We start from the raw sequence: 27,948 nt of genomic DNA, 5'->3' as shown, positions 1-27,948 counted from the left end.
CGGGCCGGACCGGCGGGGAGAGGCCGCGACTTCGCGCCTGGCACACGCTCCTGGTGACGTCACCTCTGCGTCACCGCACCGCTCATGACGTCACCGACCGCGGGGCGTGGGGCCGCCCCCTACCACCACTTCCGGGGCGGGGCCGCGCGCCGTCGCCAGGAGACGTGCGCGTGACACCGCCCCGCGCGGACGGTGACGCCGCGGACGGGAGCCGGCTCGGGTCAAGCGGCGGCGGCGGCGGCAGTGGTGGTGGTAGCAGCGGCGGCAGGTAATGGTGGGGAACGGAACGGAGCGGAACGGGGCTGGATACGATGGGGACAGGATGGGATGGCGTGGGGACGCCGCGCCGGGCCGGGTTGGGGTGGGATCCCGGTGCAGCCGGGCTGTGACAGGGCGGCGGAGGCGGGAAGGCCTCAGTCTCGGCCCGGTTCTCACGGCTCTTCTCCGCAGAGGCCGCAGCGGGAGCGGCGCCGCCATGGGGGAGCTGTTCCGCAGCGAGGAGATGACCCTGGCCCAGCTCTTTCTGCAGTCCGAGGCCGCCTACTGCTGTGTCAGCGAGCTGGGCGAGCTGGGCAAGGTCCAGTTTCGCGACGTGAGTGTCCCCCGCGCACCCCGCGGCACCGGGAGCCCCGCGGGATCGGGAGCCCCGGCCGGCCCCGGCCCCGGCCCCGTGCCCGCCGCGGCGCGGGGCCCGCCCCGGCCCCGGGGGTTTGCTGAGTCCCGGGTCTCTCCCTGCAGCTGAACCCCGACGTGAACGTGTTCCACCGTAAATTCGTCAATGAAGTCCGGAGGTGCGAGGAGATGGACCGAAAACTCCGTACGTTCATGCTGGGGGGATGTGGCTCTGACTATGCAGCTTTTGCTTAAAAATAAAACCCAGTCAGGGCAGGCTGAAGCTGCAGGGCAGCGTTTGGAACAGCGCGGAGGGATGAGGGCACAGGCACGGCTCGCTGCCTCCAGGGATTCACCTTCCCCTTGAAAGATAACTCTGGCCAAGTCAGACAATCTTGGAGTAGGAGGTGAAGGAATCAGTTGCTGCTGGGGCCAGGTGCAGGTTGGGGTAACTGTTTGACACTGAACTGTCAAGCATAAATATGTCAAGCATAAAAATTAACACTTTTAATGCTGTCTCTGCAGGGTTTGTGGAGAAGGAGATTAAAAAGGCAAATATTCCTATCATGGACACTGGTGAAAACCCGGAAGTGCCTTTTCCACGTGACATGATTGACCTGGAGGTAATGATGTGTTAAGACTTAAACTAGTATTTGACTCTGGATGGAAACAGGGAAAATTGTCTCTGTTGGTCAGTGCTTGCAGAATTTAGTGGCAGGGGGGCATTAGCTCAGTCTGCAGCTGTCCCTGGAAGCAGCTCTGCCAGCTCACATTGGGTGGTGTTTGTCCAAATACAGAAGTGAGAGTACTCAATAGGAATTTCACCACTGAAATGAGCCAAAAACTGCTGGAACTGCATGATTTAAGGTGGTGGGTCATAAAGTTTACCATGATTTTATTGATTTGAAGAAATTCTGTCAATCCAGTCCATAGAAGTCTGGCTGAGTGTGAGAAGTCTGCAGTTGCCTGCAGATGTGGCAGATCTGGATCTGTGCCACAGCAGCCTGGAGATGCACCTGTAAATCCATGCAAATTGGGTGGGGATGTGAAGCATCTCACTTGCCTCTGTGTGTTGACTGACTGAAACTGACTGACTGAACAGCACTTAATTATATAATTGCTTTAAGTCCTTTTTCTTTCTTCTTTTCACATCTTCCAGGCAAACTTTGAGAAAATTGAAAATGAGCTTAAAGAAATCAACACCAACCAGGAGGCTCTGAAGAGAAACTTCTTGGAGCTGACAGAATTAAAATTTATACTGCGTAAAACTCAGCAGTTTTTTGATGAGGTCAGAATACCGGTGGGGTTTGACACTTGGGGAGCTGATTCTTCTCATAGAAATTACCATTTTTATTCTCAAATCTCTTTTAGTTGCCGTTTTGGACAACGGGGTCATTTTATGCTTTGTTGGAGAAAGCTGCACAAATTGTTTTCCATTTTTCATGCACTACACATAGCTACCCATGGTTTATCTCCTACAATGCTGATTTGGGCTTGTTCTAGTTAATCAGTGGTTTGTCTAAAAATTGTGTGAAGTAATTAAGATGTGAGTAGTTTGGAAAGCACATCAACAGCCCCAAAATTTGGTGCTACAGCAAGCACTGTCCCCAGTGGGTAAGAGTCCCTTTGGTGCACGTGCAGAGGAGTTACAATTGAGCCGAGTTTCTCTCCAGCCTTTAAAGTGTTATGTGGAGACTCATCAGGGTCACAATACAAATTCCTCTGAAGTAATAGATTAATTAATTAATTAATTGAGCCTTTGATCAAACCCTGAAGCTTCCAGAGGTCAATTGTGGAGCAAAGCTGACATTTAAAGTCTTAGTCATTTTGTCAAATACCATCTGAGCCAGGAACTGGCAACTTTCTCTGGAGCTGAGAGCAGCTTCTCCAATGTCATTCATGGCACTGACATAAATCCTGCTTAGGAGAAGACATAACCCTTCCTTGTAAAGCTGAAGAATCTCGAGAGTCTTGGCAGTTCTCTCAAAGAGCTCCTGTACATTTTTCAGGACATGTTTTTGCTGAGTAGATGTCCTGTTTCCTCTAATCTCAGGGTTTGATCAAAGAATTCTTAACGGAAATGGCTCCTGGTATTTACAAGGGCTATTGTCGAGGGGAGCTGGACTCCTGCACACTTCAGGCCATTTATCTCACAGTTTGTTTTTTGTTGTTTTGGCTCGAGGTATTGCCTGTTCAGGCACCAAGGTTGGTCCTGTGCCAGTCATAGTCACTGCTGACACAGATGCTGCTGGTGTGAGGGCTGCTGGGTTGTGGGGTTGATTTCAGTACAAAAAACCCCTTGTCTTCGAGTGTTGAATGTTCACTTAAAAGTGTCCTGTGGACAAACAGGATTAACCTGATAATCCATTACTTTGTTGTGTTAAAGTAGCACTGCCTGTTCTGAGTATCATGTAAGGCCAAGTGCTGAGCACTTATATATTGAGAATGAATCCCAGACTGGTTTGGGTTGGGAAGGACCTTAAAGCTCATGCCCGATCACCCCCCTCCATGGGCAGGGACACCTTCTACTAGATCAGGTTGCTCCAAGCCCTGTCCAACCTGGCCTTGTTAATTACTGTCCTCTCTGGCCACTGCTCTTCTTCAGCTGCAGAGGGATCAAACTAAATTTAAAGATCAAAATCAATTTTCTAAACAGTTCATAGCAGGTCACCCTCAGCCTTACACAAACCAGCCACAGAAAGCTTAGATACGTTCTGCTTCTCTTCCATAACTTTTCTGTAGTAATAAAACAAAATACACCAAATAACATGTGCTGCTCTGTGTAAAAGCAAATGAAACAGCTTACAGGTGGTGTTCAGCAAAATGTAAGTGTGGACAGTTTAAACCTGTCTCAGCTTTCTGTGCTCAGCAGACAGCTGGGGTGAGCCCTGAGCAGCCCAGAGCTGCCTCTGCTCACCATCCTGGAGTGACCAGCACTCCCTTCCTCCATGCACAGGACTTTCAACACTTGAAGACTACAATAACATGTAATTAAGATTGTGTTATTCATAGTAATGAGTTGCACAAGAAATGGCTGACTCTGCAGTTCCTTCATGCTTTACATTTGCTCTCCAGAGTTTGAACATGGGGGGAGGGAGGGTGGCAAAACGTCCCTTTTTTCTTCCTGTGACCATTCCAGCCCAAGCAGCCATTTCTTGTTCCAACACACCATGTTGATGATTATGCTCCTTTTCTCAGTCTTCTTGTCCTTGCTTATGAAGAGCGATATGAGCTGGAGAGATTTCTCTGAGAGCTTTGCCTAGAGTGTGAGCGTAAAAGAAGACTGGAAAAGTAACGGTTAATGGCATGCAGTCCCTTCTTCCTCCCTCTGACTCTTCTGCCATCTGCTTTTCTCTGTTTGCTTTGCATCTGTCACTTCTGTCTGGCTCTGGGTTAATAGATGGTGACATGAATCCTTTTTATTTCTTGTGAACATTGATTTTTTTGTCCTGTTTGTGACCTGGAAGGGGCTTGAATTGTATGGGCTTGCACTGGGCATCCAGAACCATCACAGGGCAGGGCTGGAATCATGAGTGGGGAAAATGAGCCTTTTTTGAGATTAAAGGTGCTGATCTGGATGCTGATCAGGGGATCAATAAGCAATTTAAAAATGTTCAATAATGAAAGCTCTTGTATTATGCTTCTTGATTACTGTCATGTAAATGCTTGGAAGATTCCAAGAACAACCTTATCTAGTAAAAAATACTCCACAATAACTCTGGCAAAATTTCACTCACTGCTGGCAAAAACTCATATTTAAAGCAGATTTCCCAGAATCCTGTCTTCCTGCACTGGAACTGGATAGCTCTTCCATTTCCACATAGTCCTAATTTTTTATTTCTATTAAATTCCCCAGCAGTCCTTTAGTTATCCTTCCTGCTGCAGAGATGCTGTAGCTGTGTCATTGCCTTTCTAGAAAGGGTGTGCTCATAAATTCAGAGTTGAGAAATAAATTTGAGGAACGTGGAATTTGTAATGCAAATAATCCTTCCAAAAGAACATTTTCTTTTAGTTAAACTAGTCTAATCCACGTTTATTCTAAACTGTTTTGCTTCATAATTCCACTCCCTCTAAGCAGGACTTGTCCTGAATAAAGGACATGTAGCCCAAATGGGCCAAGCTAATATTATATACATACATAACAAATTCTCTCTCAGGTGAGGCAAATCCAAAGGTGTTATGTGTGCTGTCCTTCCTTTTCCATGAGTCATCTGCTAAAATGTGCTGCACGTCACGAGAAATTACTGCAAACAGTGTCTTGATTACTGGAAATACAATACAAGCCTCTAACAATTGTAACTTACTGTTCTTCAACATCCTGAATTTGAGATGTCAAACAGTTGCTGGGATGTTTGGTCTGTGTGTTTTGTTTTCAGGTACCAGATTTTCTTATTTTAGTTGTGTTCTCTGTGAACTGAATTTTCATTCAGTTTTTGATGTTGCAACAAGTCGCCTTAAAGTTGGAAGGGTCAGGAATTCCCTGTGTTGCCTTTCCAAGCCGAGTGAAGGGCTCCCTCCCTCATGTTACACCCTAAGCTGCAGCAAGTGTGTGTACAAGCAGTTGAGCTGCGTTTGGTGTCAGCCTTGCAAAAACTCTCTTGTGTATGGCAAACACTTTAATTTGACAAGCAGGTAAAGTGTTGGAGAGCTATTCACTCTGACACAACTATTGCCCAAATACAGAGACTGTGGCTAAGTTACTGCACTTGCCACAGGTTTTGTAAGGCTGTGCTCTGTGTGTGTGTGTGTGGATATGACATATCCTTGGGTCAAACTCTTCCTTCCAGTGTGATTTGGCAAGTTCCTTGATGGCTTTGTGGGAAAGACCTCCTGCATACCACGGGGGGTAGACTTTGGCCCTTTGGTTGTGCTCAGGAATTGTAATCCTTGGCATTTCATTATATAAGCTACAGAGGTAGAACTAAGTGCGAGGCGGGGTTGAACAAGTGTGAAGATGGTGCACAAGAGGATATGATTTGAGCATCCTTGACCTGAATTTCTGACACTTACCAAGGCATATTCCTAAGAATTTCAGCCTGCAAATGAATTGCAAAGAAGGACAGTGTAAAACTGTCCTGTTTTAGTGCCTGGCTGGCCAAGAGATGAGCCATGTTGCCAGCCCGCTCTATGAAGTGATTACATCTGATGGAGAATCATATGGTGAATAAGGATAAATTAATTTAATATCTGGAGAAATACATGAGTCAAGTGTGTTTCTCTGATTTGTGCCATTAAAAATGGTTCTTGGGAACATCACTTGTGTTTAAAACTTGAATTTTTTTTTTTTTTTGCCTTTCTTCAGACTTCTATATCTCCCAACCCCTTTGTTGCAACAATCCTCAAGCCTTTCTTGTATGGAAGCCCTGCTGAGCCATTCCATTTTTCCTCTTGTTTTTCTCCTTCCATGTGTGATTCTTGCTGTCTTTTCTGTCATCTCGTTCCTCTTTTTGCTGTCTTACGTTTGCTCTTCCCTTTCTTTTCTTTCCTTTCTTCTTTTCTTTGTCTCCCACAACTATCTCCTGGCTCCTCATTCCCTGCATGCCACTAACTGGTTTCATTAGATATTAATTGATTTGTGAATTCAGGCTGAATTGCATCATCAGCAGATGGCGGATCCAGACCTGTTGGAGGAATCCTCTTCACTGCTGGAGCCGAGCGAGATGGGAAGAGGTGCCCCACTCCGACTTGGGTAATTGCAGTTCAGGATTGCTGGATTAGGGATTATCAGCCTGTGGAAGCAGCAATGATTTGAGCACAGTTGTGGAACTTTCCACACTAAGCAGATGAAAACTGATTTAAAACTGGCTGTTGCTCTCTGCTCTTTTCCTGCCCATATTAACTTCCCAGTTCATGTTTGTGCTTCACCAAGTTTCTCTCTGCACCAAACCATTAATCCAGTTTGTTCTGTGTAAGTGTGTCTGGTTGTTTTTCTCAGACATTATGATGTCTCAGAGCTCTGTTGAAAATTGTAACTACTGCGGGCACATAATGGTCTGAAATAACTGTATAGTTCTAAACCCTCTTTATCAGCTGCTTCCAGGCTTCCTTGTGCTTGTGTAATACTTTATCTGGACATGGAGGTTTGGTCCAGTGAGGTCTAAGTATGAGCCCAGAACAGAGTTACTGGCAGCCATGGCTGCTGTAACCCTTGCAGCCAATGTACCAGGACTCTAGGGGAATGAAAGCTGGAGACTGCATATCTAAATGCATTTGTTTCTCCTATAAGCAGTGGTTTATATATATTTTAAAGATTATTTCATTCTGTTAAAAAGCAGAGCCTGGGCCATAGTGCCGTTGTTTTGTGTTACCTCCATGTATTTAGAGAACCTTCCATTTTGCTTGAAGAACTAATGTTCTTTATAAGAGTTTTTTATAGCTTTTGGTGCAGTGCCAACTATTGGGGTTCCCAATACCTCTGAGGGTCCAGCTCTTGTAGAGAAGTGGTTAAAATCAATTAGCGAGACGGCATGACTGAGTGTGTCTTGAAAAAGCAAAAACATTTTAGTAAGGAAAGAAAATAATACAAACACAAAGGCAAAGCTGAACACAGTATAGAGAGAAGTCTCATACTTGCTACAACACCTCGAAAAGTGTGGAGCTTCTTTGTTCTCTCTCTTTAGTACTTAATAGTTCAGGTGGACTATTTGGCTCTTGGCCCAGTGAGATCAGCAACAGGCTTTGAGTTACACTCTCCGAGCCCAATCCATGCCTCTGTGCTGGCAGCTGAGCCAATTACAATGAGAAAGGCACAGGACTTTCTAGTTAAACTTCCTAAAATGTCTAAAGGTAAACTGAAACCCTTTTCTTATACAGAGATGCCCACTTGGGGGTGGGGGATACTTTATTACAGCCATGGTGTGCTGGGTGGGAGGCTGTGGAGAGGCTCAGGTGCAGCCCCTCAGGCCGTGCTGTCCCCTTGCAGGTTCGTGGCTGGCGTGATCAACCGCGAGCGCATCCCCACGTTCGAGCGGATGCTGTGGCGCGTGTGCCGCGGGAACGTCTTCCTGCGCCAGGCCGAGATCGAGAACCCGCTGGAGGACCCCGTCACGGTAAAGGAGCTCTGGGGAGCAGCAGCAGGATCCAGGAGCTGTGGATCTGTAGATCTGTCCCTCAGTGAGGTCTATGCAGTCAGGTCCATCCCAGCAGCTGCTGCAGCCTCTGAGCTTCATCAGCAAATGTTTTCCCGTTTAATTGAAAACAAAAATAGGAGGCTGGATGAGGAGCGCTGTTAAAAGGGGGAAAACAGCTCAAAATGTGGCAGGTCCTAGAGATTTCTCTGGCCCAAACTGCAAGTGCAGTTCTGAATGAGCAGTGATGCTCTATGGAAGATGCTCTTTGGGACACGGGCGGTGCGTAATACCTGAAGTTCATTTCTCTGAACTTGAACCTTTCATTTTTTACTTAATTCACTAATCAATAGTTTAAACATCCACCTTAGAATTGTTTGCATTAGTATAGAATTAAATGATAAATGTTGTGATTGGGCCTGGTTTTACATCCAGTGTCTTCTGTGCTCAGACCAGTCAGCACTGCCCAAACTTGGGGCACCCTTGCTCTTACCTAGTAGAGGGCTGCCCTGGAACACAGATCCAGGAGGTGAAGCTCAGTAACAGCCTCTCTTTCTCATGTCAGGCTGATGTGTTCCCTTGTCCCACCAACCACTGGTAGCTGACCTGTGGAATCATCTGTCTGCTAGGAGAGACTTTGTTCTTATTGTGCAGAACTTCCTTAAATTGAGGTTACACCTAATGTAATTATTCTTGAAACATTATGTTAAAATTTCCTAAGTAAGGTAGAACAATAACTTGTCAACAAATGCAGGAAAGGGGCCCTAGCTGCCCCCACGGACACAGCTGTGCAAGGAATGTGCCTCTGGCCTCCCTGGGAACCACACTGGTTAAACTCCACTTTTTTTATCTTCATTCACTCTTCTGGCTTGATTCTGTAGGTGAGCTGACTGCACTAAGTGCTGATAAATACTTCATTTTATCTTCATTATCTTTGGCGATCTTACCAGGTTTTCCCATCTACTGTATTGCATAGAATCAATAATGGATAACCTGGGGCATTTTGCTTCAGTAAACACAGATACAATGCAGGTATTCTGTGCTGAGACTGAGAAAATTGCTTTCCTTGTGACTGTTCCAGTGTTACTCAGGTACATTCTTGACCTGCTGTGCATATCTGAGCTCTGATGGACAAACTCAGCAAAAGGAAAAGTAGAACTCTGGTTATTATCTAATGCTAATTTCTACAATTCTTTCCTTTGTTCTAGGGGGATTATGTGCACAAGTCTGTATTTATCATCTTCTTCCAAGGTGACCAGCTGAAGAACAGAGTCAAGAAGATTTGTGAAGGGTATGAAAGTCTGATAGCTGGGCAGCTCTCAGTTATTTGGAACACACTGACATGACTTAATATTTCTCAACTCCCTGTTTCGCAGTGGCTGCAGGAGCACATATTTAGACAGCAAATGAAATGTGCCATAAGTGACTGAAACACATTTTGCAGTCAGACTCACCACTCCCCAGCCTGTAATGCTCAAAGTACACAAGTGCAGTGCTAGGGAGTGCAAAATACCAAAGGAGACTTGATTTCTGGGGCAGGGCTGATGGGACATCAGTGGGATATTCTCACAAGGGAAACAACAGTGACTGTTTCTATCAGTGGTTGCACTGGTATGACAGCATGCCCCCTCAGCTGGGTGGCTGACCAGCCTCGTGACAGAGCCTGGAGACACTGGCAGCACAGGGAGCAGAGGATTCTCTCCCACTTCTGTTTTCTTTAGTACTCAGCTTCTTCTTTGGCCTAAAGCAAACTTCTGCATCCCTTTGTTGTTGTATAGGCTGGAGCTCTGCTTGGCAGTCTCTGCTGATCAGAAACTTCTCTTTAGGTGCCTCTGGCTCACTCCTGAGTGATTGATCTTTCCATCTCTGTCACTGAGGTGCTTCCCTGTCTTCCAGGTTCCGGGCCTCCCTCTACCCCTGCCCAGAAACACCTCAGGAGCGGAAGGAAATGGCTTCTGGTGTCAATACCAGAATTGATGATCTTCAGATGGTAAAATAACTGGGGCCAATGACCTTTCTCTGTTTTTTTCCTTTAATAATATGGTTGAAAGCTATATTTGGAAACTTTGGATCCCGTTAAAACAGGAGGGTATTTGCCCCTATTAGATGACTGTGTTTTCAGCTTCAGGTGGCTTGAGACCAGCAGTGCAAGAGAGGTGTTTGGAGACTGCACAGTTGTTTCTGTGGCAGGATTTGGGATGGATGGTTTGATCTTTCTGGAGGGCTAAGCAATTCATTGTATATAAATAAGTACAGAGAAGTCCATACTGGGGAACAAAGAGGAAGTTGTGTAGGGAGATCCCATAGGTTCTGACTCTGAGAGCCTGTTGTGTAACTGCCTGTTTCATCTGCAAGGACTTTGTAAACATTTAAACTTTTTTCCAAGCTGAAATAACAATGCTAACATTAACTTAGCTCTTCTTTTTTCTGCCTGTCTTTATATTTTCACATTGTGCTGTCCTGAAGAGCTTCTGCTTTACAACTAATCTCTTGTGCAGCAGCCTGAGTGTTGGTAAAAAGTAATTAGCACCCAGATCTTGTGGGTGCCAACTCTGGAATACCTGGTGCTTGCTTCAAGGAAGAAAGGCAGTATGTGATAATGTAGGAAGATTTAAGGGATTTGAGGCAAAAATTGAGAAAAGGCTCAGAAACTAGAAGGAAAAGGGGTTGAATTTGACCTGCTTATTTGATACAGAAACCGTCTCCGGCTGGGAGTTGTACAGTGTAGCTCAAAAGGTATTTTAAAGTAGACAGGAACTCAGAAGCAGTGTAACTGCTGTAAGCTGTATGTGCCTCGTGTCCTCACTTTCCCTGCAGTCTAAGACTTTCCACTCTGGAAATCTGACTTGGCCTGAGTTTGATATGTTCCAGTTGGAAAACACCCTCAGTAGGAAACACTTTCTCCTTTTCCCTTCAGTAAACAAGTCTTTCAGGGTAATTTGTGTTTTCTCAAGGCAGCAAACGCTTCACTTGCGGAACTCTTCTCTGCTCTTTTAACCTGGGTGGAGGTAAAATTGTTCCCTGTGATCTTGGCACAGTTTGTTGTTTGAAACAACCGCTGACCTTGGAGCTGGAGGAGGACAGTAATCAGAAAGCATCCCTGGAAAAAACCCTTAAGCCTTTCAGCAGAGTTAATTAATATGGGGGTACATCATAGACTGCAGGCGTGGAGAAGCAGGCTGGTCGTTCATCCTCTGTGGGAAAGGCTTGTTGGTGCACCTTGAACTTCAGTCCATGATTTGGCCTCATCTTCCTCCTGCTTCTCTGAAAGGTGCTGAACCAAACCGAGGATCATCGTCAGAGGGTTTTGCAGGCAGCTGCTAAAAACATCCGGGTCTGGTTCATCAAAGTGAGGAAGATGAAGGCAATTTACCACACCCTGAACCTGTGCAACATCGACGTGACACAGAAGTGCTTGATTGCTGAAGTGTGGTGTCCTGTTGCTGACCTCGATTCCATCCAGTTTGCTCTCAGGAGAGGCACTGTGAGTAGATGCTGTGCCAGTCAGCTGTGGCAACACCACATGGATTCATTGCCTTTTCTGTATTGTGAGCCTCTGAACACCACCCCCTTGGGCTGTTGGAATCAGCCCTCACAGAGGATAAAATGCAGGAGTGGTGACTTAGAGATAAACGTGGTAACAAATATGTTGGGTGAAGCTTAAAGTTCAGGTGAATGCTGGAATGGTGAGGATTTTAGCACTGTGGTATGCTTAGTTATCCTGGCTGGGCTCTTTAGTCCTGGTGTCTGGATAGAGGAGCTCTCCAGAATGTTGGCAAACTCACCCTCTCCTCAGATAGTCAAGAGAGTTGAATTTCTTGAAGTCCTTCCACTTGCTTTTTGTTTTCTTGTCTGTCCTGCACAGACAACGTTCACCTTTACTCCTGCTACGCAAAGTGGAGAGCAGTGGAATCCTGGCAGCCTTCCTCAGCTGCTCCAGTGTCTCGTTGTGCAAGCACACTGCAAACACTCAAGCTTGTAGTTTTCTAAATGCCAATGGGACAGCTGTGTTGGATTTCGTCCTCCACTGCTCTGAGGGTGGGTTTGCTGATCTTCCCTTTGTTTTTCTCAAACAGGAGCACAGCGGATCCACTGTCCCATCTATTTTAAACAGGATGCAAACCAATCAGACCCCACCCACATACAACAAAACCAACAAGTTTACTTCTGGCTTTCAAAACATTGTCGATGCTTATGGCATTGGGACATATCGGGAAATAAATCCAGGTAAATTCAGACTTGGAAAAGTCCAAGACTTCTGTCTTAAATTTTATGATCATGATGTTTATCTGTGTTGCCTGTCCTGTATGGAAATCTGTATTAGATAATTCTAGTAGAGGCTCATCAGCTTTCAGTAACAGAGGGGAAGCTGGGGAATTACATTTGCTAAATTGCCTGAACTGTACCATGGTGAATTGGCCCTGACTAACACACAGTGCTCTGGGAATGTTGTCTTTCCCTTTACAGCACCCTATACCATCATCACCTTCCCTTTCCTGTTTGCTGTGATGTTTGGGGATTTTGGCCATGGAATCCTGATGACTCTGATTGCTGTCTGGATGGTGGTGAGGGAGAGCCGAATTCTGTCCCAGAAGAGTGACAATGAGGTAAAGCAGCAGATCATGCTGAGCTTAGCATTTCAAACAAAGAGTTGCAGCTTGGTTTACTCCCATCCTTTTCCTCTTGAGCTGACAATTGCCATTACTCCTCCTTTGGAATTTTTGAAGCGCGTGGACAAGCTGGGAAGCCTGAAGAGCACACATGCACACTGACTAGTGTAATTTCATAATTGTATTGTGTTTGCTTGGTTTTCCTTTTGTATATTTATAGGAAATTATTAATTTCAGTTGTCTGAAGGAAATTATCAAGTTGGCGTAAACAATCACCCCAAATTTAGCTGGATCATAGTGGGGTTTAGCCTCTGCAGAACTCCCAGTTCCTGTACATATATATCCCATCCCTGGCATTTTCCCTATTTGCTGCTGAAAGGTTGTTTTTGCTGGCTCAGGGCTGACAGGAGCTGAACCAGAGTTAAGATACACTGGCAGAGCTGGAGGAGGCAGGCAGGGTCTGTGCTCTCTGTTCCAAACTCATGCTGCCAGCTGGGAGTTGCATCAGGCTATGCAGTGCAGTTTGTCCTCTCCAGCTCTTCCTGAGTCCCCTGTGGAGATCCACGCTGCCCCTTCATCCTTGTTACCTGTGCTGCTGTGCTCCCTCTTGCACCCTTAATCCCTGCCGAGGGGAAATAGAGATTCTGGGCTCCCGATTCGTGTGGCTGATGTTTGTCCTACAACAAACTGATTTCCCTGGTTTGGCTTTAGGAGGGACCTTCCCTGTTCTCATGGACTTTGTTCCTTTTGGGTTTTCACACCAGATGTTCAACATGGTGTTCAGTGGTCGGTACATCATCCTGCTGATGGGGCTGTTCTCCACGTACACGGGCCTCATCTACAACGACTGCTTCTCCAAGTCCCTCAACATGTTCGGTTCCTCCTGGAGCGTCCGGCCGATGTTCAACAAAGCCAACTGGTCGTGAGTAAACCCTTGGTAACTTTGTAGAGACAGTGAGAAGTAGGTGGCTTGTCCTTCTCTGTTGTCCTTCCAGCTCAGGAAAACAAAAATTTCTAACCTCTGTCTCAGGTAGATTTGGAAGAGGGGTGTAAATGGGATGATATGTGCCAAGATTCAAAATGGCTTTTTTTCCCCCCCAGAAAACTTAAAAAGATGCAGTTTCTCACCTATTTCCCCATAGACATTTCAAGATTCCTGTCCCCTGCACCTGTCTTCCTTGTGACACTAAGTAAAAGGTTTTTAAAACAGGGTTTTATTCATTTGAGAAAATCTCTAGAACCATCCAGGTTCTACAACCTTGAACTGCTCTCAATTTAAGCTATTCCTTGCTCTCACAAGGGAGGAGTGTTGTTAGTTTTTACAGAAGGAGGGTGCCATTGCTATTGTTAATGTTTGTATGATCTTATTCCCAAACAGAGATGCTTTGCTGGAGACCACCCCCCTGCTGCAGCTGGATCCTGCTATCCCAGGGGTGTTCGGTGGGCCCTACCCATTTGGCATTGACCCAGTAAGAGTTCATCCTTCCTCTGCCGTGTTTTGGGCAAAATCCTCTGTGTCAGCAGAAAGAAAAGTACCTGTCTGTTCACTGTTCTGTGAAAGATTCCCCAGCCCAGCCATTCCCTTAGCAAGTCCATCAATGGCAGGAATATTCCTGAACAATAAAATTCCTACTGAGATGTCAGATTTGGGATAGAGACCCTTGTTCTGAGGTCCATTAAAGGCTGCTTTCTCACTCTTTCTAACCTGCAGTGCTTTAATCAAATCTGATTAGCCTTGAAAGTCACTTTCTGAAGTTACTTTTTTACCTTGGGGAAAGTTGTTAATCTCTTTTTCAGTCACCCTTGGAAATGCACATTTCCCAGTAATCCTGTCACTTTGTACCTGCCTGCATCAACACCTCTGCTCTTAACTCTGCTTGTAATATATGACAAACCTTGTGTGGGTTCCACATAAAGAGGAAGTGCAGGAAATCCCAGCTGTGTGTAATTGTTCCTTTCAAGGTATAATCATATTCTTTCTGTTAAGGATGTAGCCTTTTTTCTTCTGCACCTTTGAGGTACCATGAAAATAGGTTTGATTCCTGCTCAGTGGTGGGCTCAGTTACTGTCAGACTGTTCCCAGCTGAAAGCTTGTCTGCTCATTTCCCCAAAAGATATCCGTTGGACAAACACATCTTTAAAAACCTGCTTTTTCAGCCTCACACTTCCTGACTGGTTCCTACTGTTTAGCTTACAGGGAGTGTTTTCCTTCTCCTGTTTTCCTTTCCCTGGTATCTGACTAGGTGTTTTTTTTCACAGATCTGGAATATTGCCAGCAATAAGCTGGCCTTCCTCAATTCCTTTAAGATGAAGATGTCTGTGATTCTTGGCATTTTCCAGATGCTCTTTGGTGTTGCTTTGAGTCTCCTCAACCACATGTAAGTGCTTTGCTCTGGTTTTCTCATGGTGGGGGGAATAGAATGTCTTTGGGTGTTTTGTGGTTTAAGATGCCTGTCAGCCCTCACCTTCTGATGGAAGGTGCAGGGCAGTTATCTCTTGCTGTGTGTGGAATTGTGCCTGTCAGGCAGTTCCTGTGCTCCAGTCCAGCTCTTGTCAAGTGGCTGAGCCCCTGCACTGTCGTTCCAAAGACTGTCTTCACACTCTTCTTAAAACCTTTTGCCCTAATGCTAACCAAATCTAATATAAACTTCCTTTTTTTTTTTTTTTCTTCCCTGTAGTTATTTTAAGAAGCCACTGAACATATACCTTGGATTTATCCCAGAAATGATTTTCATGTCCTCCCTCTTTGGATACCTTGTTATTCTCATCTTTTACAAGTGGACAGCCTACGATGCTCACACGTCCAAGGAAGCACCGAGCCTTTTAATACACTTTATCAACATGTTCCTGTTCTCCTATGAGGACACCAGTAATAAGATGCTTTATAGTGGGCAGGTGCGTGCTCTTGCTAGAACAGAATCAGAGATGCTTCGTGATACTGCAGTGTTTCATTGACCTTGTCATAATTGTGAAATAAAGCATGAGACATCTTTCCACAGAGCATTTCTGAAGGCTGATGCTATGTAATGTTGAAGAAGGAAGGAATAATCCCTATACCAGGAATTTTTATTGGTCTGACCATAAGTCAGCTGTGGCTTCAGAACATGTGGAACCTGATTAATAGCGGAAGGCAATTAGGAATGTTGTCCCGTGTCTGCAATGTGATACCTCTCAGCTTAGCTCAGACACCAATGCTGTTTCCTCCCAGCAGTATCAGACACCTGCTAAATTCTCATTCCCTTCAGAATCTTTCAGTTTTTTCTCCAATCTTACCCAGCCTCAGCATTAACTGCTGTGCTCAGTCAGAGGTGGCAGCTGCAGGCATTAAGTACTTAATTGCCATTCCCAGAAGAGAGAGAGGTAGTGGAGCATCCACAAACTGGGAATTCAGCCGTTCTTGGTGGATTCTGTGTGTGTTTGAGCAGGGGCTGGTGCTGAATTACCTGAGACTTGTTTCTTTTGCAGAAAGGGCTCCAGTGCTTCCTTGTGGTTGTAGCCTTGCTGTGTGTGCCGTGGATGCTGGTAGCCAAACCCCTGGTCCTTCGCCAGCAGTATTTAAGGAGAAAGCACTTGGTGGGTGACTCCCTTTTATATTTTACGTAGAAAAACTGTTTATGGTTGAAAAGCTGTGTTCTCTGTCCTGAGCTTGTATTCATGGGTTCACACTGCATTGAAACCTATAAAGTGTTTTTTTTGCATATTCCTGGGCATACCAGCAGGTGGGTGTTACTGGAGACAGAGTGTTGCCTGCCTGCTTCCCAGACCTGGATCCAGCCTTAAACCTGCTCTTAAAAACCCCTTATGTTGGTAATGATCAGAACAGTGTCTCTGGCTTGGGCTTTGGTAGCTGGTTTAGGAACAGTCTCACTGCCTGCTGGATGAACTTCTGTGGCTGGGCTAGGCTGGCAGTGGGAAACAGAGATGGAATTGGCTGGCAGACGTCTCAGCTATCTTTGTTAACGCAGCTTGGATGGTAAAAAAAAAAAAAAAAGCAATTAAAAGGAAAAAGAGACTTAGAGACTCACGTGAGAGGTTGTCTGCTGGGGTGCTGTGTAGGTTTCCAGCTGCACTGTACAGTACCTGTGTGTGAGATGCAGGAATGTGGCACACGTGCTCTGCGGAGACGTGCGAGTGCTCCCTGCACGTCTGGCAGCGCTGTGAGGATGTGCAGCCAGTCCAAGAGCAGTTCAGTTACAGACACTCCCTCTCCCTTCTCTGACCACCTTTCATCCTCCCATGTCCCCTCCATTCGTCTCCCTTTCTCTTTTTGTTTTCTTCCTCCTCCCTCTCTCTTCTTCCGTCCACCCCCAGGAAGGGCAGCCCGAGGAGGCCCAGGGCAGCACGAACGCGCAGGCGCTCGAGGCAGCAGCGGCTGCAACAGTGAGTGCACTTCAAACTCGCCTGATGCATCACAGATGGGAGTTGGCTTTGTGTCTGGTTATCGAGGGAGCATGGAATGTATCTGAATCTCATAAGGGAATGGCAAGTGCACCTTTAGGGTGAAAAACACTTTCTCTTGGAAAGAGCAAAGTTTAGCCAAATTGATACATTCTGGATGAACACCCAGGCTGGAGGATGGTAGTTGTGTGTGCACAGAGACGTTTCCTTGCAGGAGTGCTGCTGAACCCAACCTGCAGAGCAGCACAGGATTTCCTGCTACCACATCCCCCCATGTGAAATTCCCTTTTTTTCTTCTGCTTCTGTATTTGTTTAAGATAGATTAGGATTCTTCTCAGTGCAGCATTTCTGTTTGCATTACGTGTTCCCAAACACACAGTGATGTGATGGCCTCCAGCAACTCCATGTCAGTAATCATTGGATTTGTGACACATCTGTCCTGTACACACTTTGACCTGAAATTATGATAAAATGGTTGTGCACAAACAAGCTGCTTGGTAGTGGTTGTTTTGACTTATGTGTTTCTAAGCCTACAGATAGCCCTTTGCTGCCAGAGCATTTTGCTCAGGATTGTGGCAGCCCCTAGAACTTAGTCCCTTCCCTAGTGCTGCCTATTTCAGCTACATTTTAGTTCTGAATCTGCCTGGCTGACTAGGAGGTGTCAATCTCACCAATAGTGTGAAGCACATCATGCTATCCAGCTGCCAGAGGTGCTGGGAGGGACATGTCAGCTGGTTCTCTCATGACATTTTAGTCTCCTCAGAGAAATGTCAGAAATGAAAATGGATCTTTTGTTCAGGATCCATCCAGCGTATGAAATGCATCTCCATCGGGAAGCTGCGAGGGGAGGTCTTGTGTGAAGTGTGCTTAGAAGGATCAAGTAAACAATTGGAGCTGTTGGAGCTGTGTTTAGGTTGGCTGGTTTACAGGGAATGGATATGAGTCGAGTGCAAGGGAAAGGCTGCTCAAGTGCAAGTTCACACAGGCTAGAAATACATAAATAGAATATTGACAAGAGTCATCAGTGACTTGTGTGTTTCAGAGATACTGAAAATCCTAATAAAAGCATTGTTGTAGTTGTTAATACGGAAGGGGTTTTAAATTTTATTTCTGTTTTCAGAGAAAAAATGCCTGCCTAATTTGTTTTTAGAAACCTGACAAAATTCTAAGTCATATTTGGCATTTTGGGCATGTTTATAATTCAGCCTAAAATAAAAACAGGCTTCTAAGGACAAAGGAGGTAGAAGAAATCAGAGCAGCTGTTCTGCTGGTCTGTGCAAGCACCAAGTCGTGGGACCTTCAGCCTCTTTTGTCTGCACGGGCGTCCCTGGACTTCTGCAGAGTGGATTTGGCAAGTCAGGTCACATCCTGTGTCACAGGTGACCCAAGACAGTGCTGAAGCTGGGCACAGGGTTTATTTCTGTTTCTGGTGTTGTAGTTTGCCTCTCTAGGGGTCAGACTCAGGGATCAGGTGGGAACTGCTCCCGAATTCAGCATTTCAGCTCAGTCTGTGTGTTGTTCTTTTCCCTTTGGAGTCCTGGAGGTGCAGCTGAGGGTCAGATGCCGAATGTCAGAACCAATGTCTATGAAAGGACCTGCTTGCACAACGTAGAGTTTCCAGGCAGGGGAAGATCTGGTTTTCCATGCGGTGTTGGTGTGCCTGAGGCTGATGGGAACAAGTGTGTGTGTGTTTGTGTTAGCGTGTTCAGCTTCATGACCTGCTCCAGAACCCAGCAGTGGTGTGTCCATGCCTGTCCAGCTGTGCTGGGTAGGATGTGGGGTTGGTGCATGTCAGAGCCAGCAAATGTCCTCTGAGAGGTGTGCCTTTATTGTCCTCGTGGTTGCAGTTACACTGTAGAAATGTACCAAGGATTCACTCAGACAGACTTTTTTTTTTTTTTCCCCAGCCCCAGCAGGAATCAGCACCTTTCCCATCCAAGCTGGGAAATAGAATTGTACCTGCCTTAATCTGGGCCTTAATATTTAATATTTTGTTTTCCTCTGTGAGCTGCTGCTGCACATGGAGTCATGAGAAACCTGCACTTTTGCACTAAAACCCAAACAACACTTTGCTCTTTCTTTTCTGCATGTGTCAGGGCACGCACAACTTTGGTGGGATTCGGGTGGGCAATGGCCCAACGGAGGAGGATGCTGAGATCATTCAACATGACCAGTTATCTACCCATTCTGAGGAGGGGGAAGAGGTAAGCACCTGAGCATCCTCGCTCTCAGGGCACTGCACTCGACAGCAGGATGAGCCCGCTGGGACTGTAGTTACTAATTTCCAGGCTGTTTAAACAGCAACATTCCCAGTGAAGTGTGTTCCTAGCAGTTTTCTCACTGACTGTCTCTTGGTCACTCCCTGGATTCCAGAAAAAGCAGCATAATTTGAATATCCTGGGAGATGTGGCTCTGTTTGTCCCCAAAGAGCCACCATCTCAGGGGTGCACAGCACTCCCAGGTGCCACACGTTATCTGCGTCTCCCATGCCAGTGGAAATTCAGGGGCTGTATTTCTGCAGCACTGAAATTTTGTTTATATATTCATTTTGACTGCTGGGGGTAATATTAATTACTTCCCTTTCCTCTGGGAGAGGAGAAAAAAACAGTCAATCTCACATAGTTGGGGCGTTTTCTGATGCCTCTGAACGACTGCAGCAGATCCTGCCTCTGTAGTGCATGGGATGTGTTACTGCTTTCCGTGGCGTGCGTAGGAGGGAATTGCTGAATGTGTTCGTGATTAATGTGATCAAAACACTGCACTAAATGTAAATTTATGTTTTCAAGCCTACAGAGGACGAGGTGGTAAGAGCACAGCAGCTTTGCCTTCATGTGTACCTGGGCCATTTCCCATCGGTGTAAAACGTGCTGAATGGAACTTGTTATGTCACAGCATCTTGTTTTCCAAAAGATCTTGCTGTTTTCATGTTACAGGCCATTTTTAGTTCATACACACATACATCAACAGACTTTTACTTACTTCATCTATACAGCTTGTCTGTCTGATCCCCTGTCTGCAGATTGTTCCGAGTTACCTGGGAAACTGTTCAGCTGGAGGTCTGAAACCGAAAAGTTTTCACTTCTGAGCTTCCAAAGAAGTCTCAGTTTTTTTATGTTGTGGCCTTCTTAATTTTGTGCTGCGGCAAACTGTTTAAGATACTACTTCCCACAAACCATCTGCCATGTTAAGGATGACACTGGTTGACCCAGTGAGCAAATGCAGCACAACCAGTCCAGTTTCATGTAATTCAAGGACTGAACTGGCCAGAGGCTTTGTGTAGAAGAGAAGTTCCATTCTGAGAGACTGCGCATCCATAAGCACTTGTAAGAAGTATTAAAAAAATGGGGGGTTAATACTGATGCAGGATTGAGTGTCAGTTTCAGCACAATCAGGTAACCAGTTTTACTGAAAAAAAAAAAAAAAATTCAAATGGCATGAAATCAGAACAGCTTGACCAGGGCACTGCTGCTGAAAATTGTGCTGAGAGTGGTTTGCTCAGAGCTCTGCTGTGCACAGGCCTGTGTGGAACGGGAGGGAAGGGGAGGGACAGGGGTTCCTTTTCTGGTGTACCTGATGTCTCACTGAACCTGGAGGAAATGTGTCCACCCACAAGGACTGTGCCACAGCAGTCCCGATGCTCCCACTCCTGGCTCAGTGGTTGTTCTCTCTGGCAGTTGCACTCAGCTTTGAAAGGTCATTGTTTAAACATTTCCCACATTCCCTCCTGCTGGCCTGCTCGTGTGTCCGGAGCTGGAACTGTTGGCTAGGGCAGCCTTTGGTGAAGAACTTCACATCTCATGCTCTGTAAAGAAAGGATTAGGATTTTGACAGCTAATTTAACTGAATTGCTTGAAATATTTATTGTCTTGGATATACAAGGGGAGAATTAAGAGTATAAATAGCCTTGCGTGCATGCCTAGAGCATTAGTCACTGGATGTATTTAAAACATCATGTTCACTTAAATCTGAGCAGTTTCTGAAGCATGGATTAAATCCAAACTGCAGGGAATGCTTTCCCAGGCTGCAGGATAAGAAACTGCCCTACATGGCAGACTTCCTTGTAAGTTCTTCTTTTATTGCAGAAAATTACTGAGACATAGAGACTTTGCCAGTGAATGGTGCACAGATGTGACTTTTTCAGGGTAGCTTGATGCATTATTTTTGCTTTCAAAAAGGGCAGGGTCATGTCTTGCAAAATGCTTGCAAAATGCTCCTGTTGCTCCTGTAGCAAAGGCACACACAGCCCAGCTTGGGGCACTGCCTCCTTCCCACAGGCAGCACCTCTGATTTACCAGGGAGTGCACAGCAGCACCACCTTCTGCTGAACAGTCTTTTCCTGGCTAAGCCCATGGATGAATTTGGAATATCTGACTTCCACATGCCAGAATAAGAAAACAATATTGACATCACAGCATTTGTCATTCCGCAAAACCTGTCAAGATGAGATTCATTTTTCGTTTGCGGCGCTGGCGTGCTAAACCAGGAGAAGACAGTGTCAGTGTGCAGTGTCACACACAGTGTCCCTGGTGATAGCAGCAGTCCCCCTGCCCGTGTCCCCACCCAGCCCGTGCTGTGCTCCCAGCTCCACTCATCCTCTGTTCCCTTTGCAGTTTGACTTTGGGGACACTGTGGTGTACCAGGCCATCCACACCATCGAGTACTGCCTGGGCTGCATCTCCAACACCGCGTCCTACCTGCGGCTCTGGGCCCTCAGCTTGGCCCACGCACGTGAGTGTCCCCAGGGAGCTGAGCTGGGGGTCTCTGCTCAGCCCGGGAGGGTGGGAGGCAGCAGAGGCCTCTCGGGGCTCAGCTGGCACGGGACAGTGCTGTTTGTGCATTGCCTGGGAGCAGCGAGCTCCACAGAGCGGGGTCTGCTCCCACAGCTCTGCTGAATGGGAGGAATGGGGTTAAAATCACTGAATAAAGCAAAGAGCTGCTGAGCAAGGACTCTGCCCTGCCCTGTGTCACTGCTGGAGGCAATGTCCTGACACACTTGGCTGCAAAAGCTCTTGTCCCTCTTCAGTTTCCACTTCATTGTAGCAGGGGTTTGCTTGACTTTAGCTTTTACTTTACCAGCAAACAGCCCTGTGTTCCTGCTGACATGAGACTTCTCCCCTTTGTCTCGGCAGAGCTCTCGGAGGTGCTCTGGACCATGGTGATCCACATCGGCCTCAGCGTGAGGAGCCTGGGGGGAGGCTTGGGCCTCTTCTTCATCTTTGCTGCTTTTGCCACGCTGACAGTGGCCATTCTGCTGGTCATGGAGGGGCTTTCAGCCTTCCTCCACGCTCTGCGCTTGCACTGGTGAGTTACTGGAACATCAGAAACTTGGAGAGCTCTTCATAACAAGAAAAGTGGTGTCACCTGGACTGTGCAGAAATGCCATCTTCTAGAAGGCAGAAAGTTTTAAAAAGGGTCAGAGATTTCAATCCTGTTTGTAGTAAAACACCTCCCCCCAGTTGTTTAAAGTTGTTTAAAGGAGCTCTGCTTAGAAACAAGTGCTAAAAGACTAAAGCTTTGGGACCAGGGACTGGGGAGGCTGTGCTGGCTGGAGCAGTGTGCTTTGTGCCTTTCAGCAGGACTTTCTCGTTCCATCTCTTGGTCTTTTCCCTGGTTCCTGTGTTTGATATCCTTTGTGTGCAACAGCCATTGACTGCAAGTTCCTTCTCATGCTCTTACTCATTGCTATAAAACCTTACCTTGGACAGGAGTGGCTTTGCCTTCTGCCGTTGGGGTACTTTGGGATGGCAGCGAGTTTTTGCTGGTCTTGCTTTTGGAAGTTGCTTTTGCCTCTCCTTTCCTGTGATCATTAAGCTCCTGTGTATGCAGCCAGCAAAGCAGAAGGAATTGCTCTGCTCCCAAGTATGGAAAATATTCAAGAGCTTTCTCTAATCCATGTTTAAGAGCACTCATTGTTCCACTTCAGATTCCCTCATTAGTGCACTGGTGGGATCAGAGGAGCAACTGGGAGTAGGATTTTCTCAGCCTGAAATGTAGGAGAGTCTGTGCCTCTCTGGGGTTCAGGCTGCTGCCACCTCCTCAGGCTGCTGATTTCCTGGGGGGGTGAGGGGGATTATGAGAGCAAAGGGAAGTCTCTGAAGATGACAAGAATTACTCTGTCTTGCTTAAATGGGAAGAAAAGGTTGGGAGCACTTTCTGAACGTAGTTCTGTAATGCAACAGGAAGCAAGTGCCTCTAAAAAAACCAAAAAAAAAATCAGCCTTTTTGCACTTTTCCTCTTCTTGTGGGGAAGAAAAGCTTTGGCCTTTTGCCCTCTCCCTTGGCAGCTAGTGAGGTGCAGGCTGGGGGTTGCAGGATGGAGTGTCCTGGCTCCTGGGGGTGCAGGCTGGACGTTCCTGGTCCACCTGTGTCTCTGTAGCCACACGAGCCAAGCTGATCCTGGGGCGAAGCCATCTTGTGCTGAGGGAGCCAGGGGGGCACTCCTGGAAATGGCTGCTGGATGGTGTCTCTGTTTTTCCTGGCATCCAGCCTGAACCCTGCATAGCAGTCAGTCCAGAGCTCCTTGCTGACTGGCCAGAGGTCCCTCATCCTCTCCCTGCTGTCACTGTGCTGGGTCACTACAGCAGTGACAGCAGGAGCCCCACGGACCCTGCTGGGCACTGAGCAGTCCAAGAGGAGCAGAGGGCAGCAGTACTGTAACTCCAGATGTGGTGGGTTTACTCTGCAATTCCTTGAGGATTAGAGGATTTCCAGGGCTGTGGCCTCTCTGGGCTGTGGAGCTGCATGGCCATTTCTAAGCAGCAGTAGGGGAACAGCTCTGAGCAGCTGCTCTAGACAGGCTCCATGGAGCAGGAAACACATTTTTGGGGAGGTACTTGTCTTGTGTTAGCCACAAACTGCACCTCCAGATATGGCTCAAACACCGGGAACAGGTGTGAGCTGGAGGTGGTGGTTCACATTTCTAGGTTTTTCCTAAAGGGCCATTAAAAAACCATCTGTGTATGTGTCAGTGAAATGGCAAAGAGGCAAACCCTGTGAGAGCATAGATCACTCTGCTGCTGCAGACCAGTGCAGGGCAGCTGTGGAACTGGAGTGCTTAACAAAGTCCTGTTTTCCCTAAACGTGTGTTTCAAACCTGCAAGCCTTTCATGCCCGGGCTCTGAGAGAAAATCTGTTCAGGCTCAGAGCCCAAAAGGCAAGTTTAAGGTTCTATTTCAGACTGCAAGTGATCTGCTGAAATGATTTTGAGGTTGCTGGGTGTTGGTTATCACAGGGAGGCACCTGCAGTGGTTCCAAAGAGCACACTGTTCTCATTCCTTTCTGCTCCTGGACCGAAAACAGGGTGTTCCAATGGCAGGTGCGCCCTTTTTAGGAAGAGGAAGGGAGAGCGGAGGTCAAATACAGCTGTCCTGGGAGGAGCAGATGGGATTTTCTGGCTATGGGAGAACTGTCACCTATGAGGAATTTGAGGTGTGGGTGGTTCAGTCTTCCTGGAAAGGAGGAGGAATTGAGCATGTGTTTTACTGGTCAGGGAATTCACAGGTTGTTCCGTATGCTGTGCCTGGTAGTCCCAAATGAAGGAGGTTTGTTTTGTGCTTTTTCAGTGTGCATTCTTTGAGCAGGTTGGGCTTTTCAGGCCATTCTGGGGTGGAGGCAGCACTCTGGATTGCTGCCAGGATTGCAGGGTGTGAACTGGGGCTCCACTGCAGTTCTGTACGTGTCTGAGCTGTCGTGCTGTCAGCTTCTTCTGCTGTAACTCCTCTGAAATATTTAACCTTTCCATTTATTGCTTTTCAGTGATGTAGTTTGACATGAACATTCAGATTAAAGCAGCTTCCCCCTTTTTAAGCTAGTCACGTCTTCTAATGTGAGCAGAAACAGACTGTGCCCAGAAGTAAAAGTTTGTAACTGTATTCAGGGTGGGTGTGTTGGAGCTGCATCCCACTCTCAGTACAGTGAGTGGGGGTGGTGAAGTCCAGCTGCTCACCCACCTGCCAGGATTTGATTTTCCTTTTTAAGTGTCATGAGCCAGGACTCGTCTGCAGTGTGGCTGCAGGAGCCACTGCTCCAAGGGGCAGCTGCAGCCTCCTGTCAGGCAGGATGGAATATCCCAGAGACAGATAACGGTACCTCTGCTGTTTTTGGGAAGGAGTAACTGCAGCAGTCTCTGCACAGACACCCCAGTGGGTTCTGTCTGTTGGGTGAGCCACCCTTGATGTGTGCCTGGTTTGCACCCCAGGCTCTGGCACATATCTTTAGGGACACAAACATAGAGTGGGAATTTGCAGTTTTACTGAGTGACAGTCAGGGTTCCCGTCGCATTTTTACCTCCTACTCATGGGACTGGAACTGCCTGGTTTTCCAGCGTCGGTACCCTGACTCTGTGGAGTTGGAAAATCCACAGAACAACAGTCTGACAAACACTGACACTGTTAACAAAAAGCTGCAGAATGGGTCTCCAGAAGTGCTGCTGCTGCCAGAGGACTCCTGGGCTGTTTGCTGATAATGCCACTGTCTGTAAATTCTCTGCAGAACTTGGTCACCCATGTGAGACACACAGAGGTCTGACATCTCACAGTAAACTGGGAGATGTATCAAGCGGTGAGCCTGGCAACAGCAGTGCTTCCTACTGGGTTCTGGGTGTTCCTGGAGACACCTGCAGAAAACCCTGCTGTCCATTTACAATGATTATTTGGTTAAATACACTTTTCTGGCTCGTTCTCTAACCATAGAGCAGCCTCTCTTCCAGTGTCAGGCCTCCAGTTGTGGCCAGTTGTAACGGAATGTCCAAAGGGAGGGTTTGGATGCTGAGGCCAGCTGGAATTGTGAATCATCAGGGTTAACATGTCAGTCACAGTGAGCTTGGGTGACTCACATACCCAACCCTCTGCCTCTCATTTCCCTTTGCTTACAGAACAGTTACTTAGTCACAGGATACTTGTGGAGATTATCAGGGTTCCTGAAAAACTGGAGCATACTGGCAAGGAGCCCTTCCTCCCACATGGAAAATCCTGCTCATCCTGGGGATCCCTTGGCGTGCGAGGCAGCAGAAGATACAGGCTAAAGCTGGTTTTCCCGAGCATTTCCCTCCTGGGCTCTGTGGGAAAATCACATTTTCTAGCTGAATCCAGCAGCTCTGGAGTTTGCCATGATTGCGAATAATTCAAGTTTGTCTTTTCTGGCTGAAAAAAACCCATCTCCTGATCTGTGTTAAAGGCTCCCCAGTTTGCTGTCACTTGCTGCCTGCTGAGATTTTGTTTTCCACCGGATTGTGTGGTGGAAAGTGTCTGTGAAGCCTGGGCTTGGTTTTTTTGCTGGGAATCAGGGGATTAGTTTTCCCTGTCCCTATTTGGCTGTCACTGACTATTGGGTTGTTCTCCAGAATAATTCTTTTTCACTCGAGTTTGTTAGGGACAGCAGCAAATGGGGCTGTGCTAACACTCGGCTGGAGCTGGCGGCGCGTCCCGGTGCAAATGTGCTGCAGGGAATAAACTGGTGGGGAGTCTGAGCTCAGTGTCATGTGGCTGAGGCTTGTGCTAATGAAAAAGGGAACTTTAGCAGCTGGTGTAGAAAGTGCTGTCTCTGCACCCTGTGCTTCCTGGGGCACTGCGGTCAGGGCCGGCCTTCTGCTCCTGTTGCCATTTTTTGTCCCTGAGGGTGGGATCAAAATTTCTGGACAGCTCTTTGCTCCACACAGAAGCATCACACATAGATGAGGGGGGGTGGTGTGCCAAAAGATACATTATGTTATGATACCTCTTCTTCTCTTCAGATCTTTTTACAGTCGGTAATCCTACTTTTAATGGAGTTCTTGCTAATTGTTCCTATTGAAAACTGCCTTTTTAATGAGTAATCACTCTCCTATCTCTTGCAGGATTGAATTCCAGAACAAGTTCTACACTGGCACTGGGTTCAAGTTTCTCCCTTTCTCCTTTGACATCATCCGTGAGGGGAGGTTTGACGACTGAGGCCCCCTCACTCCAGCAGTGTTAAACGTTGTGTGTATGTGTGTGTGACTGACCCTCCCCATGTGTATAGTGACAATAACTTATTGCAGCACCCTTGAGCGTTACCATGGCATCCCAAAGCCAAAAGCTTTGACGTTCTGGGGTAACGACACTGGATTACAGAAACTTTTTGTTCCTTAAGTTTACTCCCAAAGGTACCAAGTGCATGAGGTGTCTGTTTGGTGTGCAGTCGTGTGCTCCTTGTATTGTGCATTCCTTGGCAGCTGATCAGGGCAGAAAAGAAATGGCAGCTGTGCTGAGGGGACAGAACAGCACATGGAGAGAAGGCCAAACAACCTCAGCTCAAGAAGAGGCTGTTTCCCCTCTTTTTACTGCAGTCAGTGGTGAGGAGTCCTCATGCACTGGGACTCAGCTGTTTGACTGTGGCCTGGGGCAGGATGGGGAGGGATGAGCCTTGGTGCCGACTGTCACTGGTCACTGCAGGTACTGCCACTGGCAGTAAAATTTCTGGGGTTTCTGGTGTGAAACCAAAGCCCTCGAGGCACATCAGATAGTGCCTGTGTGGGCTTGGCATCGGTGGAGGCAGCTTTTGCACAGGTGGATGTACCAGTGACTCACATTGTCCTGTGCACTCAGGGTCTGAGGAGCCTTTTAAGGGAGAACAGTGGCCCAGGCTTGCCAGAATAGCTCCATGGCAGGGGAGGTCTCTGTGGTGTGTCCCTGCATTAGCTGTTGCTTTCTTTCCTGTCCAAGCTGTCAGTATTTCCTTGCACTCCTCAACTCGATGTAGCTGTAGCAGCAGTGGGGTGTGTGTTAGTGCTGTGTGTGACTGTCACATTCAGTTCTCGCAGTGGAGACGAATATTTGTGTATGAACAGATCAGAACAATAACGAGACTCATTAACCTGGAAGCAAGGAGGAAATGCCTCAAGGTGCCAGGCTGCTTAAAATTGGGTGAGAAAGTTAGGTGTACTTTGCACACTGCAATGTGCACGTGTGTGGGGCACAGGGACCCTTGTGCTGCACCTGGGCAGGCCCTGGGCACTCGCTGTGTTACAGGAGGGCGTGGTGGGTATTCACAGAGGTGTTTGCAGACTGAAGGGTGAAATCAAAGCATGGCTGCAGGTGGAGCTTTGACATGAGTCCTGCTGTGTTCTGCTGCCTGGGTGAAACATGTTGTTGACGGTCGCTGTATAAATTAAATGAACTCCACAACAAACACTGTGGCCTGTTTTCTGCTTCCCCAGGGATGAGGGGCAGCCCCTCATCCCTGACCTACACTGAACACACCCCTCAGAGCTGCTGGGGACAGCTGGGACCTTAGGCATTTCTGTG

At 47.1% G+C, this 27,948-nt stretch overlaps 1 protein-coding gene across 8 annotated transcripts; it reads left to right on the top strand.

Moving 5' to 3' along the window:
• The first annotated feature begins 196 nt into the window (after positions 1 to 196).
• ATP6V0A1 (ATPase H+ transporting V0 subunit a1) lies at positions 197 to 27,832 on the top strand. 8 transcript variants are annotated; one of them, XM_066205272.1, is made up of 22 exons: positions 197 to 268; positions 451 to 592; positions 739 to 817; positions 1,138 to 1,235; positions 1,772 to 1,900; positions 6,198 to 6,301; positions 7,535 to 7,661; positions 8,888 to 8,970; positions 9,576 to 9,669; positions 10,951 to 11,163; positions 11,756 to 11,906; positions 12,147 to 12,286; positions 13,054 to 13,211; positions 13,668 to 13,758; positions 14,549 to 14,667; positions 14,968 to 15,184; positions 15,755 to 15,862; positions 18,784 to 18,891; positions 19,474 to 19,491; positions 21,298 to 21,415; positions 21,817 to 21,988; positions 26,520 to 27,832. In XM_066205272.1, the coding sequence occupies exons 2-22, from the start codon at positions 476 to 478 to the stop codon at positions 26,611 to 26,613; spliced, it is 2,538 nt and encodes an 845-aa protein (XP_066061369.1). In that variant the 5' UTR covers positions 197 to 268; positions 451 to 475; the 3' UTR covers positions 26,614 to 27,832. The 8 variants fall into 8 exon arrangements, with proteins under 8 accessions (XP_066061369.1, XP_066061367.1, XP_066061370.1 ...); XM_066205273.1 differs by lacking the exon at positions 197 to 268 and adding an exon at positions 16,601 to 16,669 and having other exon boundaries at positions 404 to 592; XM_066205274.1 differs by lacking the exon at positions 197 to 268 and adding an exon at positions 16,601 to 16,669 and having other exon boundaries at positions 407 to 592; positions 6,219 to 6,301.
• The last annotated feature ends 116 nt before the right edge of the window (positions 27,833 to 27,948 follow it).

The sequence above is a fragment of the Chamaea fasciata genome, unplaced genomic scaffold, assembly GCF_029207755.1.
Source record: "Chamaea fasciata isolate MVZ Bird 193981 ecotype frontalis unplaced genomic scaffold, bChaFas1.0.hap1 SCAF_27, whole genome shotgun sequence".
Taxonomy (NCBI): Eukaryota; Metazoa; Chordata; class Aves; order Passeriformes; family Sylviidae; genus Chamaea; species Chamaea fasciata.
The sequence above is the reverse complement of the archived record's forward strand: the minus strand, read 5'-3'. Positions and strand labels throughout refer to the sequence as shown.